Here is a 22,427-nt window from a genome sequence, read left to right on the forward strand (position 1 = left end):
GTATGAATGTGTATGTTATCAGCATATTGGTATGATTCTTATTGCTTTAAAGAAATGTTTGAAAAAGTAATTGTTAATTCGCAATTAATACGTCATTGGAATGCGACTGTACTGCAATACACATTCTGAGGTCAAGCAGTTTCATATAATACTTAGTTTTGCAGTGGGCGGAGCTTTCAGACGATATCTGTATAGTACATGTATACAGATACAGCATAGCGATATCTGTAGGGCTGTATCTGTATAGACTAGTAGAACACCCAAATGCAGGATAAATACTTGAATTTTACAGCATTTTCATTTTATAATTGAGCAGTTGATTATAATTGTACTTTTCTGATTTTCCAGAACATAACATATCAGGAAAAGTAATAGACATGATAACAGAAGAAAAACTAACAGAAATGGGTATAGAGTAAGTAAAATATACCTCAAGACTTGTGTCAGGTTCTGTGACAACCTCACAACATTTGAAATGTCTGAACATGATTTTTCTTGACACAATTGTTTTCAAAGGCATTATACTATAAATTAACAAATGAAAGAATTCAGGTAGTCCTATCAAACATAACACTTAGCAGTATTAGAGCTAATGCTCAAGTCTTAAATAGGGGGACTTATTAAACTCATAAAATCTACAGTAATGACACAGTTCCATCTCAATATTATAGCCATCAACCAGGAACAAAAAATACAGCTATAAATAAGACTAGATTTTCTTAAACATGTATTAAGGTACAATGTAGCATAGCTAGGTAATATTTGCTTTTATTTATGTTAAAGGGCAATACCATTCTTGTTATTTTGTCTTTGTTGTTATATAATGGAGGACAAAGACAACAGTTAATAATCTTTGATGAATTTAAACTTTATAATAAATGCATAAAGATTTGGTTACACTTGCATTACCCTTTACATTTACATTCCACATCCTTATTATAGAGAGTTGTGTCCCCTGGATACTGACTCATAATTGTATAACTAGTTAAATGAAAAAGCCAGTCCTATGAAATACATTAAACATTCATATTGCATTGTATTTTAAAACTCAAATAAAAACATATTTATTTTTCAGTAAAATTGGTGATAGGTTAGAAGCTTTGAAGTTCATCAGAGGTATTTCTGAACAGCACCAGAGAAAGGTATGACACAATTTTATAATTTATCAGTTGAAAATAAATGTACAATATATTCCTTTTCAGTCTAATTTAGAAAGTCAGGAAAAACTCGGGTATTAGAGCCAAAAAACATACTCAGAATTTCAAGGAACTCTAATTTTAATCTTTCCAGTCTCTGATGAGTCTTATACAAGTCGGAGATAATAGTTTCAACATGTTCAAAGAGCATGACAAATTGGCTTCATCATTTTTGTTACTCTGAAGATGTATATGTGCAACAACTCATATTATGCAATATGTCACACATTTTGATGTTTAAGTCTTTAAGAACCCTATGTCTATTTAGAATGGCCAAAGATTCTCATACTTACAGTTTAACGGCATATACTGTGGATTGATATATTTTTGTGGGTACCAATTTTCGTGTATTGAAGAAAACTTTACACTTTTGTGGATATTTAATTTCTTGTTTTTTCCAATTCTGCATACAAGCCTATGGAATTTTTTGCAATTTGTGCTGAACCTTTAGCTGAAAAATCCACAAAAAAATAATGACTCCACAGTATCAGGGCCCACGCTACCAGGCGACCTGGGCAAAGAAGTTGCTTTTCCGACTGTCAATTTGCTTTCCCCTACCCCCAAAGCGAAAAACAAGTTGCCTTGTGGTTTTCAATACTCACTTTCAGTTGCTTCCGTCATCGGACATTTTCAATTTTTACCAATAGAATTGAGAATGGAAATGGGGAATGTGTCAAAGAGACAACAAACCGACCATATAAAAAAACAACAGCAGAAGGTCACCAACAGGTCTTCAATGTAGGGAGAAATTCCCACACCCGTAGGCGTCCTTCAGCTAGTCTATCAACAAATATATACTAGTTCAGTGATAATGAACGCCATACTAATTTCCAAATTGTACACAAGAAACTAAAATTAAAATTATACAAGACTAACAAAGGCCAGAGTTGATGAAACATCAATTTTTTATTGATAACTAAAGAAATTCAGACTTAAACAATTCAGTTTCTTAAAAAAAGAGGTTGAAGCATTTTCTTTGCAGTGTGCAGCAGGTAATTCAACTTTTCATTACTTCGTGCACTTTCCGCAAGTTCTGGTTCTTGTTACTCGAAAACCTACATTAACCTAATCTTTGACTGTAAAATAAGTTTGATACTTCATTTAAAAGTGATAAAAGTTGCCTTCAGTAAATGTTTAATCCATTTGTCATGTTCCTTTCCAAATAACTTGCCAAACATCGTTTATTTTGTAAATTTTCTTGCACTTGTCCACCATTGACTGTTTTCTAAACTCTGGATAGGAATGGGACCAGCTATGACCGAAATCTGTATTTTTACAATAATTACTACGGACCCATGGATGGAACAGCTGACAGAAGAATATTGATCCCAAAAGGAAAACTTACACATTCAACACGCATTAACAGACTTTTGGTTACATCTTATTGACTGGTGTATATAATTCCCTATAATTTTTTAAATGTTTCTTGTATTGTATACTCAGATATAAATTGAATAATATAAAAAGAGCATTATTTACATATGACCCTTTATACTACATTCTAACATGACGTCCTTCAAACGCTTTGAGTACACACCCGTGGTAAAATATGAATATATTTCATGGGCTGTTCCCATTGTACCCCCACGTCATATGTTTTTTTAATGAATGAGCGACTCGACGTCATAGAACAATGACGTCAGAATATAAGCAATTTACGGGAAAATACACGCTTGTGAAACGGAAAATCATCACAACAAGGAAACGTTAACAAATTATGCTAAAATGAGTTATAATAGCCGTTTTTGTATACATATGAGACATATAAATACAATAATAATTAGATTAATCTAAAATTATCTAAATATGTTATTATAAATAGTTTAAGCATCATCATTTATTCAGTTTGCTCCGTTATTTTACGTCAATTTAATAGTGCGTTTATATATTGGAACGACAAATAATGCCATCACCTAGAGCGCTTCGATCCAAAATAATTGCCGTATTTGTCCCATTAGAATCGAAATAATTCATGGGGGCTTGAATATATCTAGATTTTACCACGGGTTGTCCCTTTATGCCGATATTTTACCCCTCGCTATCGCTCAGGGTAAAATATTTGTCATAAAGGGCCAACCCGTGGTAAAATCACGATATATTCAAGCCCCCATGAATTATTTCTTAATTTTACTATAGTAAAATCCAAACATTCAAATCTCACCACTTCTCCCTATAATTCTGAAGTAGTGTGAGCACTACAGTATGTTCATAATTTGATAAATTATATCTATATATATTGTGATTTTTTTTTTGACTTTTCCAGTAATTTATTTGCAGGTATTTAATGATCCCGTCCATGGTCACACAGAAATCCACCCCCTATGTGTAAAGATAATTGATACTCCACAGTTCCAAAGGCTGAGATATTTAAAACAGCTAGGTGCTTGTTACTTTGTTTATCCTGGTGCTGGTCATAATAGATTTGAACACTGTATTGGGTAAGTGATTCTAGCTATAGGTTGTAAACTGTAAATATAATGGAGGAAAAGGTCTAAAAGATCCATCCACAATTAAACCTTACATTATTTTCATTATTTTGGAGCTTCACAAAAGAGTTAAGGTGGTACCCAACACTTTCACTAAAATTAATTTGACTTGTTTAATTTTCATAAAATTTTGTCGAAGTATTTACTCTGACCCTTTAACAAAAATATAAAAATTTCAAAAGTTTTGAAGCAACGGTTTTGTCAGAAAAATTACACTGGTTATATAGCAGTGAGACAAACACCAATTTTGATCATTGAGAAGCTTAATCTTTCTTTTAAATTTACAACACAACTTAATTAAAACATTTAGCTGACTTTACAGAGTTATCTCCCTGAAGTGTTAGGTACCACCTTAATATATATCTGTTTATGACAACTAATAAGTATTTTTCATTTTAAGTTATTACTTTTCAATACATTTCCTTTAATAAAGATTGATAATTTATCTTTACTTTTCAGTGTTTGTCATCTAGCTGGACAGTTAGCTCGGACATTGAAGAAAAGACAGCCAGAATTAGACATAACAAATAAAGATGTCTTGTGTGTAGAAATAGCAGGCCTATGTCATGATTTAGGTAGTTTATTAAGAAGTTTTTGTATTTGTTATATATTGTATTAACTGATTTATATTTAAAAAAAGACGATGTGGTATGATTACCAAAGATACCACCATTCACAAGAGACCAAATGACACCTAAATTAACAACTAAAATTCATCGTACAGCCTTTAACAATTGGCAACTGTGTTTAGAAAACAAAATAATGTCAAAATGAAGCCATAGGTTATCTTTTGAATTCTTAATGATGGGGCTAGTTTATCCTACTGAAAGGTATTGAATTTGCTCAATGTTGAAGGCATTTGGTGACTTGTAATTGTTCACATCTTTTAAGTCTTCATGGCTGGTTGTCTCATTTGCAATCATACCATATCTCATTATCTTAATTGTCAGAAAACATATTGCAATAATAAAGGAACAAAATATATACATGTTTATACATGGAAATATTAAAACGAGTCCTAATTGATTGTTTTTGTAGAGTAATAACATATAATTTGAATATTTATATATATATGAAATGGTACTTTATGAACTTCAATGTATAAGGCCCTGTATCCCAAAATGATTTAATCTCTTTAAAGAAGCTTTAAATTGAATTATCCTCCCAGTACCGACAATTTTTAAACCTTAATTATAGCACATGTGAGTTGGAAGCAGCCATTTTGATTGTTTCGACACTGTAAGATATGGATCTGGATCGAACCAGAAATAAAAAAATTTCAGGACCGGAAACAATATTTTTCTGGAATTGAATAAAAAGATCTAGGGTTGGGGGTTTGAGTCAGGGTCGGTTGGAAACAGGAAACAGACATATATTTTTTTTGGCCTATTATAAAATATGCAGGAAATATAACATGTACAAATCTGCAATTTAAAAGAAGGTTCAGTTTGTACAAAACATATGGGAAATGCTACATATATTTTAATTCTTAAAATCTTGTTTGAATTTATATTTGCAGGTCACGGACCCTTTTCACATTTATTTGATGGAAAATTTATACCGACAGTGAGACCAACATTGAAATGGAAGGTAAGTACCACAAAGCTGTTCAGCAATCTGATAGCAAACTTTAGACCTTGGGATGATATTTAATGCAAAAGTAATGTTAAAAAAAAAATGGGAGTCTGGAAAAGAATTTTGAAAGAGTAAAGCCTTAAGGAAGATATTTATTAAAACTGACATTTTTCCATGCCTTTTGATTAATGTTTCCTTTTGTTTATTGATGTTATTTTTGTATTTGTCATTGACATTTCTATTGTGAAAAAATGATTTTGATCATAGATTTACCAAAATAAAAATAAAAAATATGCCACTTAGAAATGAAAGTTTCAGGGAACAAATTTTTTATTTGAAATTAAAGAAAGCAATAAGGCCTGTTATCGCTATTTTACGAAATTTCCCTTTGATTTCACTGTCTGATATTTTTTTCTCTCAGTGGAATTGAGTGAAATGAAAATAATCTCTAGAAACTAAGGGAACATGTACTGTTGTTGATGAAATCAACATGAAATTAACACGTTGTCATAAGTAAAATAATGAGAAACAGATTATCATTGGTCATCTCAACTCCATTGCTTTTCTCACTTTTTTCCCGTACTGGCTCAAGCGTGAAAATCAATCTCGTTGAGATGAAAAACAATAATCTATGATAATACAAATGGTCCATACCCAAGTCCAGTATGTATATATTGGTAATATACTTTTTTATCAATAATTATAAACCAAGATGATTTTATTTTAGCATGAAGATGCCTCTGTTAAGATGTTTGATTACCTGATCGAGGAGAATGAACTGAGAGAAGAGTTTGAGAGATTTGGTTTGACAGAACAGGATATTAAATTCATAAAGGAACAGATTGGTGGTCCCTTAAAAAAGAATAAAAACGTAAGAATGTTTAAAATCATGTAATACATTGTTATAATTACAATTTTAAGATTTAATAATAATTTCTTTGTTGGACAGATCTGCTTTTCATTTCTATATTTATTGTCCAATTCAACCTAATTTGTGTGTAAAGTTTTATATTAAATTTTGTTAATGGTAACTTCTCCCACCTGCTTAAATTAGGGCTATTCCAGAAAAAAATGTATGGGGGGGTTGGAAGGCATTTTTTTCAGCACCCGCCACCCAGACAATTGTAATTGAGAATTATAGTGCATTATAGTGTGAAAAGTTGCTCTGATACCTATCACCCATGTATTATTGATACAATGTGCCTTCCAACCCCCCTATACATTTTTTTCTGGAATAGCCCTTAAGAAAAAACTAAAAATATGTAGGTTGAAAAGTAATTTAATTCAAAAAATATTTTAGCTAGGAAATACTTGTTAAAAAACTAATTTCCCAAGTAATCACTTTAAAAAAGGTTTAAGGTTAGTAACATTTATTTGCTTCTTTGGTCATATGACACTTTCATTATATTTTTAAATTATATTTTCAATGCTCGTTAAAACAGGAAAAACTTTTACAGGGTGCTACAGAAGTAAGTACAAAATATAAAAATTCTTCAGCTTAATCATTCATGCAAATTTCATCAGAGTATCTATATTATTTCACTTTGTTTTTCCATCCTCAAACAATTATCATCAGTTTGCTTTAAATTCATGTTAATTTACATTTCATTTCAAATGTATAACAGTAACTGAAGTTTCAGTGCTTTAAAAATTAATTGGTTAGCTCTGATTTTGAATAACTGTTTGCTGTTGCGCTTTTTCTTTTTTTTTTAAAGATGAAGAAAAAAACACAACTCATTGTTCCAATTAAAAGTTTGGAGAGACTAAAATTGCATGGCTATGCTTCTTATTCTTCTTATCGTCTTTTCCACTTTTTTTTACCAATTTTTCTGCAACACATTTCAAGAGCTGGTAGTCCTATCAAATTAATGCATGGTTGAATATTCTGGCTTTAGGTCTAGTTGTGTTAGTAATATTTATGTTATCAGCAGGGGACATTTACTGCCTTGATAGGACATTTTAGGTAAAAATGGAATAACCCCTTAATGGTGGACATCTGGCTGTTCTACTTGCCTTTAAGGACTGATCTATATGTCATATATATTTGAGATATTGTAAAAAAAAATATCAAGTGTTTCAAAACTCATTATTCTGTTTTAATTCTGCATAATTCAATAAGAGAGGTATTGGAATGGCATGACTAAATCTATCTTGTCTGTCAATGTTTAACATTAACAAATTGATATGCACATTTATATATAAATTCATAGTACATGAATGCACTTTGAAAGATGAGTTCAAACTGATTTGATTAAATGTGATAATTTATTGGGTTAGATAAAAAAAGATCTCTCAAATGTTTTTATGCCCCATTTATCTGATTATGTTTTCTGGTCTGTGCGTCAGTCTGTCCGTCCCGCTTCAGGTTAAAGTTTTTGGTCAAGGTAGATTTTGATGAAGTCAAAGGCCAATCAACTTGAAACTTAGTAAACATGTTCCGTATGATATGATCTTTCTAATTTTATTGCCAAATTAGAGTTTTTATCCCATTTTCACGGTCCATTGAACATAGATAATGATAGTGCGGATTGGGCATCCGTGTACTTGGGACACATTCTTGTTTGTAACTAATTTAATAAGTAGTGGCAGAGAATGCTTATGTTTAACACTTGACACTCTGTATGTGAGTCCATTCATTTCTATACATGTGTCTGTACGTCCCAAATTGATTTTCTGTTCTCTTACTTTAGTTTACGTTAATCATATGTTATAAATCTAATACACTATACTTCATACCACCAAACCAAGTTATGTCTCTTTATAAATGGAAAAATTGGCAATTTGATTGTTATGCAATCTAACTTTACTTTGTCTCTACTAAATGTAATGAAACTTGAATACAATACTTACATCCATCAAATACAGAGCCAGTTAGAATTTAAAAAAAAAAGTGTTGTAACATAGTTGAGTTGTGTCCCTTTATAAACTGAATACTTGCTAAATTTGCCGTTTCCACATTCTAGCTTAAGGTTGTCCTGACCAAATGTTATGAAACTGATATTGAATGCTTATTACACCCTACCACAGATCAATAGCTATCTTGCTTGCACATTTTGTCTTGAAAAATATGATTTTACAGAATGGACTATTTGTTTGATTTGATTTCAACTAATAATACACAGTATTCAAAAGTCTTGGCTGTAATAGTATTTCAAATTGCAATTGTTTATGTTGCTTGTTTTATAGGAATGGCCTTATCAAGGTAGAGAGGAAAAGAAAGGCTTTTTGTATGAGGTAATTGTAAAAAAAAATAATGATGGCAAAAAATGGATACACTATTGTCTAGCAAACATTGATTTGAGTTTTTATATATTTGTTGAATGGTGTAACTAGTACTGCTATTATAATGCAAAAGAATTTGGATTTAGCTTTAATAACATTTAAATGTCAAATGATAGGTTTATTTAAGGAAAAGATTCATAAAGAGTTAAAATTGGCCTTAATCTTTTATGTTTTTTCTAAATCTGACCAAAAAGTTACAAATTTCACATAGAAATAAATACTCTTGATAATACTATTAACACAAATATATTTTTTGGCACTTCATAGCAGTAACACCATTCAACAAATTTATGAATATATGGCCCCTCAAATAAACATTATTTGTATTTTAGGTCAGTTTTGGTAAAGTTTTCCATTATTTTAATTGTTTTTGGCATAATTAACTTTGGCCACCATCAATGATCTAAATTTGATTAAAATTACCAGCATCAAATGTCAGAAGAAATTATACACTATTTTATCCTTATGGATCACTCATTTTAATAAATAAGTATAAACACAGCAATAATAACATTTCAAGTTGTTTGTAGTTTAACCATTAACCCTTTCATCGCTATACACGGCATATGCCGCGATGACGTACACCGTTCGCCACTGCTATTCGCGGCATATGCCGCGATGAAAAAGGATTTTTCATTAGGACTCTTAAACCATTCGGTTTTCATTCGGGTTCTCTCTAATTTTTCATCGTTTGAATCTAGGATATGCAAGGTCTCATTTGCGCTTGAAATCCCGACAATTTTTATAGTAAAATCATGCAGTAGAAGGAAAATAGAAGGAAAATAAAAACAAATATTTTGACAAATGCAAATGGCGGAAATCGGAAACGAAGCTGTAAATATGGAAAAATTTCAGCATTTCCTTGGCGAAACTAACAACGAGGATTAGTTCAAAGGTTTCTTGTTATCTCAATGTATTTATTACATTAAGTTCGTGTGGGAAATATGATTTGATCGATCATTACGAGACGTAGAAAAAGGGGGGAAAACGGAGGTTGACTGAATTTTTTTAGGACGGAGCTATTTATTTGTGCCACTACTACATAAAACGTTATGTATGGTACAATACGCTACAGAATCAGGCAACTGGTGTCTTCTTTACAATATGGCAGATAAAACAACAAAATAAATGAAGACTAAAAGTGGTTTTTATTCAAAATTCAACACAAATGTAATTATTACACCTTTTACCTGTTAATTACCTGAAAACGCAGGTAACCTGATAAAAATTTCAGTAAAATAATTGCCTAACATTACAGTTCATGCTCTCCTGAGCATTTTTCATGCATTAACTTTCTCTGTATCTCATATAATAAAAAAGATACAGCAGTCTGAAAAGGAAAATACTGTTCTAATGAATGAACTAAAAAAAATGCAGCAGCAGCAGCCATTTTTTTATTTTTTTGTGTAGCGTTGAAAGGGTTAAGTAGTTCTGTGTTTAAGTCATTTATATCAAAATTTAAATCATATCTTAATTGGTTTGATCTTTTTAAATAAAAAAAAATGTTTAAATAAAAATCCTTATTTTTGCTGTATTACAGATAGTAGCAAATAAAAGAAATGGTATAGATGTAGATAAATGGGACTACTTTGCCAGGGACTGTCATGGTTTAGGAATAAAGAACAACTTTGATCACCACAGGTTTATGAAGTTTTCAAGGGTGTTGAAAGTAGATGGTTCACTACAGATCTGTTCTAGAGATAAGGTAACAATATATGTTAATGCTTGATGAGAAATTTGACCTATTTTTACAACTGGTTTAGAATTTAAAAGTTATAGTTTGACATATGGTCTAGATTATAACTTTAAATGCCCAGAGATATAAGTTTAAAACTAGAGTAGATGTGTCAAAGCGACATGAATACATGAATGGCCCCATTCCAAAAAGTTGAAAAATCAGCAATTTTAATAACACATGTGGACACAAACATGATGGTTATCTCATATATCAAAAATCATCTCAAAATCTGGAGGCGTATAGAAAAAAAGTCTGTATAACTGTGATTTTCAACAATTTCTCGAAGTCCAAAGCCTGTAATTTGACAAAAATTAGTGGAGTGGAACCAAACTTAAACTTGATCTGTAACTCATCATGGTTAAACACATACCAAAAATCATCCTAATATCTGAAGGCCTTTAGAAAAAAACTCCGAGTTAAGTAATTTTGGAATTACGGAATCACGGAATATTGGACAAGGGTAAAACTATTTGGCACCGACAACTTTATTGTGGGGCTATACAAAAAACAGTATACAAAAATATTATTAATGAATGATCATCAAAACTTTTTCATTTTTTTTGGCTGAACTAAATTGCAAGTACAAGTCTGTACAATTCAACTAAACTGCAAAACCAAAACAACTACTAAATAAAGCAAATTTTAACAAAAAGAAATCTGCAATCTGGCACAGTACATCTTTCTTACATAATATGGTTCATGATATATTCTCCTATGTTGCATGTTTTTGCATTCTTTATATAATTTTTTGGTTCAACCACAATTATTGGATTTTAATCTATTTTCAGGAAGCTGATACAGTTTACAGCATGTTTCAGATAAGAGCAACATTACATAGAAGGGCTTACCAACATCGAGTCTGTAATGCTATAGAAACTATGTAAGATTTACCCCAGAGTTTTGAACCAAAACCCATACATGTGTTAAGGGAGTTGTCTTCTCAGTTTCAAAGTAATTAACTTTTCAAAACACTACTTTATATTGATAGGGGATTAATAAAGGAATCCAAAGAGCAAAAAAAATATATAGGTCACCGTGCTTGTTTTTTGAAATATTAGCCATTGAAATTTGGGTGGGAAAATATTCTCTCTTGACTTTTTATAGCTTTATCATTGACAAGTTGAAGCTCTCAAAAACTGTTAAAAAGTAATTAAAATTTAATTAGACTTTTACAGATGGCTTATCATTATCGTTTGTACATGTAAAAGATTTACAAAAAGAAAAATGGGGGTTACTGGGCAAATTTTTTCAGACATTCAACCAGAGGATTCGAAAATCTGACAAAAAGTCTAAAAACAGGACAAGCCAGCTTCCTTAAACAAGTTTTTATTTTATAACTTACTGATAAATTCCAGTTTAATATGAGATGAAATGTAAAACAGATGTATAAAAAGACACACTCAAAATTTTGACTCAAGTTAATTGTTCATGATGGACATATAGATCATTGGCTTTAATGAAGTCATTTATAAAATTATTTTTCACAAAATAGGATCATACAAATGTCAAATTCAATATTCCTTCTCTTTTTCTTTTGTTTTTACTATAAAAAAGAAGCAAATTAAAAATTATGTGTTTGTTTGCCTGTTGTGGAAAATATACTACTGTTCTCCTTATACTTCAGAAAGCTATTTTTAAGTAAATCTGATTTATACACAATGAATTCAAAATATGCACTGAAATCAATAATTAGTTGAGAAAGTGAGTCTTCATAATAAGTCTAAATGATGTGTACTGATATCAAATTTAAGTTTTAAGTTATATGCCAACAAACCATGTTGCAGCAAATATTTGTTACGAAAATATTTACATATGATCTTTTTCAGGATAACAGACGCCTTCATTCATGCAGATAAGAAAGGGATTATACCAGGGAAAGATGGGTATGACATTTTTATCAGTTTAGGAATTATGTTTGTTTATGCCTTTAAAGATTTCTTCTGTCACAATATTGTTTTGCATTATATCAATTTATGCATACAGCCTGGAGAAGCATGAGGAAAATGTCTTAAAATATATATTCTACCATGTAATCCATTTGTGTAATGGGTTGTCTCAAATAATGGCATTTAAAACAATACAAATACCAATTTATATACAGTAGTGACTGCATCAGGACACTTTCTGAAATAAGCTCATAAGATATATGAGTTTTAGATACTGACATAAATATTCAATAACCTTACAAATTCCAAGGGTCTTCAATGACATCTAAATTGTTTTTTATTAGCTCACCTGGCCCAAAGGGTCAAGTGAGCTTTTCTCATCTCTTGGCGTACAAAGTTGTGTGTTGTATGTCGTCGTCGTCCATTGCCGTTAACTTTTTACAAAAATCTTCTTTTCTAAAACTAATGAGCCAAATTTAACTAAACTTGGCCAAAATCATCATTAAGGTATCTTGTTTTCAAAATGTGTCCAGTGACCGTGCAAACCAACCACAATAGCCACCATGGCTAAAAATAGAACATAGGGGGAAAATGTAGATTTTGGCTTATATCTCTGAAACCAAAGCCTTTAGAATGCTCGATGGATGCCTCATGTGGAGCAACAGATTCTGCTTACCCTTCAAGAGCACCTGATATCAACCCTAGTTTTTGGTTGGTTCTTGTTGCTTATTCTTTAGTTTTCTAAGTTGTGTCATGTGTACTTTTGTTTGTCTGTTTGTCTGTTTGTCTTTTTCATTTTTAGCCATGGTGTTGTCAGTTTATTTCCAATTAATGAGTTTGACTGACCCTCTGGTATCTTTCCTCTCTCTTTCAGAGCAAATCTGACATGGATTAAAATTGTTTATCAGGTGAAGATATATCTCCCCTGAAATTTTCAGTTGCATTGGATGAACTAAGGGCTGTTCCAGAAAATACTATGTCCCCCCCAGGGACGGCACTTTTTTTTAACCCCCACCACTCACAGAAATAAAATTTAATTAGAACAGTACTCCCTTTGCATTTTGGTATTTCAAATACAACCACCCACATAATATTTAAAAAAATTGCCTTCCCTGGGGGGGACATAGTATTTTCTGGAACAGCCCTAATGTTGGGTTGCTGCCCGTGAATTTGGAATTTTAAGGACATTTTGCAGCTTTTGGTTATTATCTTGAATATTATTATTGATAGAGATACTAAACACAGCAGTAATGTTCAGCACAGTAAGATCTACAAATATAACAACATGACCAAAATTGTCATTTGTCCCCTCCAGGAGTTATTGCCCTTTATCATGTTTATAGTCAATTTTTTAACAATTTTTCGTAAATTTTTGTTATCTTCAAAAATTATCTCCTCTGAAACAACTATGACAAATTTAACCAAACTAGGGTTGTCCACAATCATCATTAGGGTATCAAGTTAAAAAATGTGTCTGATGACCTCACTGACGAACCAAGATGGCTGACATGGCTAAAAATATTACATAGGGTAAAATGCAGTTTTTGACTTGTATCTTTGAAACCAAAGCATTGAGAGCAAATCTTGCACGCATACAATTGTTCCTTAGGTCAAGATCTGCCTTTCATGAATTTTCAGACCAATCAGGCAACCTGTTGTTGGGTTGCTGCCACTGAATTAGTAATTTTAAGAAAATTTTGCAGCTTTTGGTTATTTATCTATAATAATATCTTGACAAATGGCAGCTGACTGTAAATACAAATAAAACAAAAGTTATGATTTTTCATTCTAGAAATTCTTTTGAGTCAAAATTTTTTTATAAACAAAATCAGTTAACTGAAGTTAAAGAGTATAATTTTCTTGGGAACATTATTGATAATAAAGGAAAATTTAAGAGATCTACACATGAACTATCCAAAAAAGCGCTTAGAGCGTTATTTTCACTAAAAAAATATATGTCTAATTTTCATCATGTCCCTGTTGATTTATCATGTAAATTATTTGATTCACTAATTAAACCCATAATTTTATATAATAGCGAGATCTGGTTTATGGAAGATTATTACTCAATTTATAGAGCCATAAATAGAGCCACTTTGCATGGAACTAACTGTGATATTTTATCATTGACAGATAGATTCAGCTTTGAGAAAGTGCATCATAAGTTTTGTAAAACTGTTCTTGGAATTAAAAAAACCTCATGTAATATAGCTGCAAAGTCTGAGTTAGGACGATTTCCACTTGACTCTTATATTAAAACTCAAGTTTTATTATATTTTTTGTAGAATAAACTGCCATGAAATAAACCCTCTTGTTAAAGAAGCTTTTGCAGTAAATAAGTCTATGTCTGAAGATGGAATATATACTTGGTACACTTTTGCCAAGCATATTTTTAAAGAATTTAATAATGATGAAGAACAATATGTTGATTTTGATAAACCTTTTAAACTTATAAAAAATTCACTCAAAAAAACTTTTAAATGTATAGTGAAGGAAAAGTATAATAACATCACTCTTCAAAAACTTTCAAATATTGATAACAGTTCAAAACTTTATCTTTATAGTAAACTTAAAAATGAAACTAAATTTGAGGACTACCTGCACAATCTAAACAATTTTAATAGTCGTCAGCTTTTAACAAAATTACGTGTAAGTGATCATAATTTGGAAATTGAATTAGGACGTTATAAAAAAATTCAAAGAGAACACAGACTGTGCAAAGTTTGTAAAATTTTAGATGATGAGGAACACTTTTTCCTTCATTGCCAAATTAACAGTAATGTAAGACATTCCCTTATAAATGCAATTAAAACCCATTATCCAAATTTTACCCAGCTTGACTCAAACTCTAAACTTAAAACTATTCTAGATCCCAATAAAGATATTTTGTCTAGTGTTGTAGACTATATAAAGCAATCTATGGAATTGCGAAAATAAGGTCCACATTGGTCAATTATTATCTACATCTATATATAGATATATGTTATTAATATCAACTTCACTTTTTAAAAACATTTATCATGTATAGTTATGTTTCTTGTCACTTGTGTATACAATGTACTATGTTTGCATTTTAACCCGTCAGGATTTCATGTTTTTTGCAATAAAGAAAGATTAAAGATAGAGATAAACTGTAAACAGCATTAATGTACAGAAAAGTAAGACCTACAAATATTAAAGTCAACATGATCAAAATGGTCATTTGACCCCTCAAGGAGTTATTACCCTTTATAGTCAATTTTTAACAATTTTCATAAACTTTGTAAATTTTTGTAAATGTTTATAAAATATTTTCCACTGTAACTACTTGGCCATGTTCATTAAAGATAGAGATAATTGTAAGCAGCAAAAATGTTCATTAAAGTAAGATCTACAAAGCATCACCATCACCAAAACACAGTTTTGTCATGAATCCATCTGTGTCCTTTGTTTCATATACTGTAAACCAACTTATTTTCGCGGATACTTAAATTCGCCTTTTATCCTTTTAAGACCACTTCGCGGCTATTTAACGTCCTGATTTTCTGAAGTTTAATAAGGAATGATCCATGTGTAACATATTCGCGACGATTATTCTTCGCGTTATTTTTCTATTTGCGAAAGTCACGAAAATAAATCGCTCGCGAAAATAAGTTGGTTTACAGTATGAACATAGACCAAGGTGAGCGACACAGGCTCTTTAGAGCCTCTAGTTTGCATTCTTACAGTTACTGTTATCTATTTAATGTTATCCCATTACAGAAAACTTGTAAGATTATCTGAGTGTATAGATGACCCTGTAGCCTATACCAACCTCAACGACAGTATTTTCCATGTGATTCTTATGTCTGCCGACCCAGAACTTGCCAAGTCCAGAGAAATATTACAAAGAATTGAACGTAGACAGTTATACAAATGTGTAGGGGAAACAACTCCAACTGAAGGAAAAACAAAGGTATGAATAAAATTATAAAATGTTTCAGGTCTGTCACTGCTGTAGAAGAAATAGTTATCCTCTCATCCCCAATATATATAGCTTTGTAATTTTGCAGTAAATTAAAAGGCCACTAGTAAAGGTTGGTAAATATTGTTACAATATATTGAATGGAAATTGTTTCATAATGGGGAAAATTTATGCATATAGCTTTAATCATGCAGTAGAGCATCATTTAATTGGTGTAGATTTTTATCTTATTGTTTGTCTGATTTCTTGCAGGATGATGTATCAAAAATCAAAAAAGAGATCATGTCATGTATTGAAGAGGAGTCACGTCACAAGTTACTTCCTAATGACTTAGTTGTTCATGTAAGTTTTTTTCATATCAAGTATACAGTCACATACTTTAGTTGAATAAGGGATTGTTATTTGAAAATTTGATATACAAAAAGGTACATGTGAAATACTTCTTTGTACACTATTTTGAAATAAATAAAATCTTTAAAAAAATATTATATAGGTCATTATACAAGTTAGTTGTGTCAAATATATCAAAGCAGTCAGGTAGCATATTCAAATTCAAAATTAAATTCAAAGTTTTATTGCCATATAAACTTTACAGTTTGTGACATATATAACAACAACAAAAACAAATAAAGACAATAACTAATTCAAAATATATACACAAATTCAGATAAATATTTAAGGGTCCCCTGTCCTCAGTTCCATTGACTTTTTTATAAAGGATCCTAGTTTATTCACTTGTGTTAGTGTTGATGGGTTAAGTATATATATAACTTTGTCATTGTCAGTGAGATTAGCAAATGAATTACTTTCTCTGCTAATGCAATTAAAATATGTTAATCTAATATTCAAATTATGAGAATAATTTATTAAGAAATGTTTCTCATCATCTAGTACTTTGCATTTTTTGCAAAGTCAATCTTCGTGAGGAATTTTAAAATGCCTTCCTTTTTCAATTAATAATGAATGGTCACTGATTCTAAGTTTTGTAATTAATTTTCTAAATTCAAAGTTTGGGTTAGAGAGGTAAGGTTTGATCAATAGATTTGGCTCAAGTGCTTTATAAAAATTTAATTTACTTTTATCATCAATAGATTTTAACTTATCCATCAACAGGTTGTTGTAGTATGAGTTTATTTGGGGTTTAATATAGCTTTTAATATTTTTTAATTGTTTTAAGTCGTCACAGGATTTTAGTCTATTTATATCAATGTTAGATTCAGAAAGAATATCTTTTGCAAAAGTGAACCATGAATAGGAGCCACTAGAATCCAAAGTTTTACTTAATTGAAAAGATTCATGTATTATAAGGGATTCAAATTTGAGGTGAAAAGCCTTGCTAAATACATTATAGTTTGGGTTCCTTGTACCAAAATTTGAGGCACTCTTGTTAGTACCAAGGGTAAACTTGCAATAACCAAGATGCAAGTTTTCTATTGGAGTCTTGTCAATAAAATTAAATGGGTCTACAATTTTTCCAGAAACCAAAGCTTTTTTTAGCTTTGAAATATGTTATATATGAGTCCAAATATGTTATTTCAGAATTATAAGTCAATATAGGTCTCACGAAGGTGTTGAATAAGTTATTTGACACTCTGATAGGAATTCTGCCAAGAGAATTAGTATATATGTTTTAATAGAAAACAAACCTTTTTTGCCTTTTTTGTTAATTCAGCTGTACTATGACTGAGATTACCATTTGATTTAATCAGCAGACCCAAGTACGGATATTCCAAAACATTCTCTATTTTTTGGTTTTTATATGCAAGTATACATGTTTCAGGCTTTTGCTTTGTTGTTGAAAAGACCATATTAAGTCAGCGATATTTATGTCAGATAAAAGTGGGTGATTTAGTGACATGTTAGATCAGTATGTTTTTTGTTGGACATCATTAGATATAGAATATGAAATCATGAATGCTGGGAAGTTATTTCCAAACCTGCATAATTTCTCACCCTTTTCCTTGCTACATTTGGAATTTGACACACCCTACAGGTTATAGTAATCAGAATGAACTTTGATGAAGATTTGTTATTCAAATGAAAAATTGAAATGATAGGACAGATAGAGTATGTTAAAATTGATAACTGATTGAAGAATGCAAAATTTGCTCTCCAATCCACCCTGATGCTTACTGTTATATTGGAAAAGTAACTTGCAAAAAGTATATATTTTTTTTTTTTTTTTACAGCTAGTGTACTTAGATTATGGAATGAAGACAGAAAACCCCATTAAGAACGTCAGATTTTATAACAAGAATGATGTAACTAAAGCAGTTATTTTAGACAAACACCATGTAAGTATGGGGAATTATGGCTTATGGCTGGAAGTTATGAGTGGGGTGAAAATATTCTGGTCAAACATTAAAAAGGTAGCAATAATAACCAGAAATAGTGGATAGTACAACAAAGCACACAAACTGCCAACATTTAAACTGAAAAAATTAAGGTTCAAAGACAAACGAACAATGCCTGGATTAAATAACCTAACTTTTACTGGCACAACAACTACTGTAATGTTGCAGAAAACTCTGTGCTAACATGCATACTTTGACTTTTAAATTAGTATGTTCTGCTCTATCAAACATAGCATAAAGGAGTAATAAAAAGTGGTCCCATTGTAGTTATTAGAATAATGTGTCTGGCTAGGATGATATTGCTTTAAATGTAGGAGGTATTTTGGGGGCTAGTTTTGGCCCTGTAAAGCACTTTTTAAATAAAAATTACATGCTACTATTATTATTCACAAATTTTATAGTTAGGAAAAACACAGTCAGATTAGTAATTATTAGTTAGAAAGGTAACTCAATTTACTTCAGAAATAGACAAACACAATTTATACTTCCCTTATATAAATGACACAGGTTTTGCTAGCATAACAATAGCAAAACCTGTGCCATTAGGGAAGTATCAACGTTTGTGAGTTAAACAGTCTCAAATTTATGTAATTTCACAATTTTATTGATTTTTAGGTATCACTTATGTTGCCTGGAGTCTTTGCTGAACAGTTGATTCGACTATATTGTAAGAAGACTGATGAGGAAAGTCTAATGATAGCCAGGGATTGTTTCCAGAAATGGTGTAATGATACAGGTCTTCTCTCTGTAAGTGTAACTACCTTGATATGAATGGGTTCTTGGTATTGTTTCCTTCTAAAGTCAAAAGCAAGTCTTGTAACTGCTCTTCACCTTCTATTCATTGCCAAGAAAAGGGGATAGTACTGAAAGGGTGTAAAACACCAATCAATTAATTAATTTGTCCATCCATCCATAATTAGAAGGTACCTATATTGTGTCATACCATTACATTATTTATTTATTTTTTCTGACACACTTGTATACTGTAAATTCAGAAATTATTGCAATGTTTTTATTATTGCGAATAATGCTACAGAGTTGCAAACGCAATGATCAAACCTCACATTTTGTAATATTTAAAGCAGAATTTTTCTCAAAATCGTAAATATTAAAATCGCATTTAAGTTCAAAATGACAAAATTGCAATAATAAATGCACGCAATAATTTATGAATTTACAGTAGATGAATATTTTTCAAGTTTCTCATTTAAAGATTCATGGCATATGAATAAAAGAATATGTAGATATTGAGTTAAAATGAGACAGTAACCAAAAGATTTAAACATCTGAAGACAGAAAGAAGACAACTAAAAGTCTTCAGTAAACCAGTGGTGTCTATAAGTAAAAACTATGTCTGTTCATGATCTGATTTAGTTTACCAAAGTTACTTAGTCTATCATATATCTGCAATTGAGCAATTTTAATTCCCTAAATAACAAAAACAAATTTAGTGATAACTAAAGGCAGCCAGGGTTCTTGACTAGGGGCAGGCATAGAAAGTTATTTATACTGCAATGATTGATTTGTAGCTGTTGTATATCAAGAAGTCCCTGCTCAAACTTGATATGGTAATGTTTTCACAAATTAGTTTGGTTTTAATAATTATGTTAATATTGAACATTATGTTGCATGATGCATGAAAATTTTGTGTATTTTAGTTCTATTTTAATACAAGTAATTAGATTTCTAAGGTATTAATTTCAAAAGAAAAGAATTACTCTCTCATACTTTCTGCCATTACAAACTGAAAATTAAATAGAAAAAAAACAGTTTTACTTGTTAAACACAATTAAATTGTTTTTGAACATGTTAAAGTTATAGAAATTAAAAAAAAATATTACAAACATTTCAAATGTTGTGCCTCAACTTTCGCATAAACATGTGTTCTAACTTGTGATTTTTCACAAAATATATAAAAAAACAAACAATGTTAACATGGTAAAAAGTACAACTAATGAGCCCAACGAATATTCATAAATACTGTAAATTCAGAAACTATTGCGAAAAACAAATCTATTTGACATAATTAAAAGAAAAATATTTGATGAATTTATAAAAATATACTGTCAATATTCTAACTTGTTGAAACAGAGAATGTATGGTAACTCAACTATCTTTTTCTTCAGAAACAGGATTCCCTGACACCTGATAAAGACCTGAATGGTATGCATACTCCAGACAAGAAGATATCTACAGAATCTAAATCTACACCGGTATCTGCTGGAAAGTTCAAACAAAAACTGTCATTTTAAGTCAGGACATCACAGTATTTATATACGTTTACTGTTTTATTTAACATTGTTTATCTGTCTCAACTTAAGGTTTGAAATTTGCTAAATGCAATATTTATCATACTGGATGAATATCTTAAACACATGTAAAGTTAATACTTGTATCAATGAATTTTCTTCTGTAACTATTTTTGTTATATTTTATGAAGTGAAGTTTCTCATACTAAGGAATAGAGCAAGTTATTTGATATAACTAAGACTAAAGTGTTACCATACTATTAAGATGTACTATGTTTGTTATAATTGTTTTTGTTAATGATTAATTGTAAGTAGTTAGGGACAACATCAAAAGTTCAATGAAATATAAAAAAAATCATTTAGATTTTTCTCTGACCCCCCTACCCCCCTCTTAACTTAATTTGGGAAAAATTGATTGCCTAATAAGGATATATGTAAAATCGATGTCAATTTATACAAAACTTGCAGCAATTTGACCCCCACCCCCAAACTATTTGAATTAAGTTTTTTATCCTTCATTGATTTTTTGATGTAGTCCCTTAGGCCATGGTTTTTTAATTTGTTGGTTTACGGATTTTCTCCATGAAAAAGTCGGGTCGGTCGGTTGGGAAAAAAAAGAAAAAAAAAATCTTTCAAGACAGAAAACATATGCAAAATAAAAATATATTTCACCTTTCTAATATGTTTGTCATACTATTTTTTCATCTTTCTTAAATTTTAGTTTGATGAAATATTATTGCTCAGCTGTAAACATCGCATGACATTGTCTAATAATTTCCCGTAAAAAAAGGGGGGGGGGGGGGGGGGGGGGGTACACTGACAAAGACGAAATTAAATCGTCATTTCAAAAACAAGAAAAACAGATTCACGTCAGTTATTTGACTTAGCTTTTAATCAAAACTTGGTGAAAAATAATAAGCATGAAAACTGATAAAGAAAAAAAGTAAAAACGTCGTACGAAAATAAGTTTCAACACACGTGTCAAAAACGTAATAGACTCGTCCACTGGAAAAACGAGAATATCAGGTTAAATAATCTGTTGTCATGCATTCCCGTTTTTTATCCAAATGGACGATATTTTTTTATTATCTGTAAAACAAGAAAATATCAAATGATTTGTTAAAATTCAGTATTTTAACTTGATGTCTTGAACTTCCACCTGTCCACATTTGGACAAGTCTATTTATATGAGAACATGCATCTTACGGACTGGTGACAAATAAGGGAAACGAACTTATTGTGTAATTGGTTTTAAACACAGGTTTCGTTCCGCAAAATTATTTGCGCAAACAACATTTCAAGGTCATTAATAATTGATTTGTCTATTTTTAGAAACGTAAACTGAAAGTTTCATTTTTCACAACAGAAAGTGTCATCACTTCTGTTAGTGATTAATGCATTTCATTTCATAAAAAAGGATATTTTAATTATTTTTCAGGGATAATGCATTTGTTAGGGTCGACGAGAATAAAAAAAAGCCTGAAAATTTTATTTTATTTTTATTTTGGAAATCGGCAAAATCGGGTCGGCGGATCCGTAAACCAACAAATTAAAAAATCCTGGCCTTAGTAGTTCATATTTCACTCAAATTATAGGGCTGATATAAAGGATTTTGAAAATTCTTAATGCATTAATCTCCAGATGACAGTTATAAGATGGGCAAATCAATATACCATATCCATATTTAGTATTGTATCTCAAATCATTATGGAAATCCA

At 30.7% G+C, this 22,427-nt stretch overlaps 1 protein-coding gene across 2 annotated transcripts; it reads left to right on the forward strand.

The window, feature by feature from the left end:
* Positions 1–347: 347 nt before the first annotated feature.
* Positions 348–21,247, forward strand: LOC134721527 (deoxynucleoside triphosphate triphosphohydrolase SAMHD1-like). 2 transcript variants are annotated; one of them, XM_063584610.1, is made up of 16 exons: positions 348–415; positions 1,076–1,142; positions 3,474–3,634; positions 4,142–4,257; positions 5,202–5,272; positions 5,985–6,128; positions 6,700–6,726; positions 8,444–8,491; positions 10,080–10,244; positions 11,066–11,157; positions 12,104–12,160; positions 15,905–16,097; positions 16,359–16,448; positions 18,296–18,400; positions 19,076–19,207; positions 20,587–21,247. In XM_063584610.1, the coding sequence occupies exons 1-16, from the start codon at positions 378–380 to the stop codon at positions 20,710–20,712; spliced, it is 1,632 nt and encodes a 543-aa protein (XP_063440680.1). In that variant the 5' UTR covers positions 348–377; the 3' UTR covers positions 20,713–21,247. The 2 variants fall into 2 exon arrangements, with proteins under 2 accessions (XP_063440680.1, XP_063440679.1); XM_063584609.1 differs by lacking the exon at positions 6,700–6,726 and adding an exon at positions 19,990–20,028.
* Positions 21,248–22,427: the final 1,180 nt, after the last annotated feature.

Source organism: Mytilus trossulus, chromosome 6, assembly GCF_036588685.1.
Source record: "Mytilus trossulus isolate FHL-02 chromosome 6, PNRI_Mtr1.1.1.hap1, whole genome shotgun sequence".
NCBI lineage: Eukaryota > Metazoa > Mollusca > Bivalvia > Mytilida > Mytilidae > Mytilus > Mytilus trossulus.